A 1,987-nucleotide genomic window follows, 5' to 3' on the forward strand; every position below is an offset into this window, starting at 1 on the left:
TTTTATCCCCTTTCTCCTGCTCTTCCGGCCTGGTACTCTGGACATCCCTGAGTTGTCTTTCCCCACTTGTAACCCTGGGGTGACTCTAAGTAGTCAAAACATTCATCTAATAGCCTGACAGAACTAAAAGGGTGTAAAATATTGGTAGTAGGCCTAAACATGAAGCATTGAAAACTCTCCTCCACACACTATTGTGGGACTACTTATTTCCTTACTTATTTGAAAAATATTTTATTATTACACAAAGTAGACCTGTTGACTCTGAGACACTGCTTCACCTTCAGGTAAAGGGACCTTCAGTGCTCACAGGTGTGCAGAACATGTTCAAGAGGGCCATGCTGTCCATTGCAGCTAAAATCAGGAGAAATGTAGGCATTGAACTAAGAGTGGATAATGGATTGTAGCAAATGAATACAAGGCATTTGACTGCTAACCAGAAGGCTGGTGGTTCAAACCCACCAACCTTCCATAGAGATACCGCCTCAGAAACCCAAGGAGGGGTCACTATGAGTCAAATCGACTTCAGAACAGTGAGTTTTTTTTTTTTTAATGGAACAAAAGGAACAAGTATCACAGATAAAATAATGCACCAAGAAGGAATATGTCACAGAAAAGAATGAACAGAATGGAAAAATTTAGATAAAATCCAAAACAATACAAAATTGACTAAAGCATATTTTGCATATTCTTAGGTAAGTGTTAAACTCAATGAAAAGCCAGTTAATGAGAAATCTAGACTTCAGGTGAGGTTACCTGGAGGAGATGGAACAGACTGATGGCATCTGAAGAGTGAATAGGACTTGAAGTTTTCATGATAATCTCTCTTCAGCTGATCAGTACATGCAAAAGTACATGACTTGTTGTTTTTCCATGTGCATTGCAGAAATGTGGTCAATGTTACTTCATATCGTGGAATAAATTTCCAGGTAGAGTAGGTCCTGCATGACCTTAGGAGTGTGGTACAAGCTGTGATTGATACACAGCAACTTGTATTGTTTATTACAGGGTCTGGAGTGGGGAGGAGAAGGGGAAAAGGCCAACTGATATATTAAAAAAGAAATCAATACAGTGGGGTGTTTGCAAATATTCAGTGAGAGACCAGCATCAGGGAAGAAAAGAAAAGTGCTCGAAAGCTCACACTAGTTGTTTCAACTGCTAGAGCACAGCCCCTCCCTCACCTTGTGGGAGGCTGGGTCTCCCGCCCACAGCTGCTGTGAAGAGTGTTGGGGTGAGCATGTCACAAGCAGGTTGTTGATGGGATGAGGAGCCTTAGAAAAAGGCCACCAGCCCTCCTTCCCTGAGCAGCCATGGGCCCCACACTTCTCTGCCTGGCAGCCCTGTGTGTTCTGGGAGCAGGTCAGTCCTGTTGACCTTGGTGGACTCCACTGTCAGGACGTGCTCCTGGGGCTGCAACACCAGGCTCCTCCTGAGCTGTTCTCCAGCTTCTGTCTCCTTCCCTCACAGGCTCCATGGATGCCAGGGTCACCCAGACTCCAAGACAGCTGGTCAGAGGAACAAAACAGAAAGCAAGGATGGACTGTGTCCCCATGAAAGGACATGACTATGTTAACTGGTATCGTCAGAAGCTGGGGAAAGAGCTGGAGTTTTTGATTTACTTTAACAATGAAAAAGCCTTGGATACATCAGGGATGCCCAAGGAGCGGTTTTCAGCTCAGTGTCCCAAGAACTCTCCCTGTAGCATGGAGATCAACTCCACGGAGCCCGAGGACTCAGCTGTGTATTTCTGTGCCAGCAGCCTGTCCACAGTGCTGTAGTGCCAGCTGGTCCTGGAACACAAACCCATCCTGGCCAGCTCAGGAAACAGGTGGGACATGAGGCTGGTGAGAAGTAACAGAAACCCGATGCGAAGGAGCAAACACCCATGGGAAATTCTATAAAGGAAACTCTCGGGGAGCAGACAGGGATGTCTACACAGCTGGTGGGACAGTCCCCAGGGGAGAGGTGAGAAGGTGAAAAAAGGCCCTGT

General features: G+C 46.0%; 1 gene segment (V, D, J or C); it reads left to right on the plus strand.

Moving 5' to 3' along the window:
• Positions 1 to 1,307: 1,307 nt before the first annotated feature.
• On the plus strand, positions 1,308 to 1,775 carry LOC122151679. The segment is given in 2 exon segments: positions 1,308 to 1,356; positions 1,465 to 1,775. Coding segments are annotated over 2 exon segments (360 nt in total).
• The last annotated feature ends 212 nt before the right edge of the window (positions 1,776 to 1,987 follow it).

Source organism: Orycteropus afer, unplaced genomic scaffold (genome assembly GCF_000298275.1).
Source record: "Orycteropus afer afer isolate SDZICR_OR568_19922 unplaced genomic scaffold, OryAfe1.0 scaffold00638, whole genome shotgun sequence".
NCBI lineage: Eukaryota > Metazoa > Chordata > Mammalia > Tubulidentata > Orycteropodidae > Orycteropus > Orycteropus afer.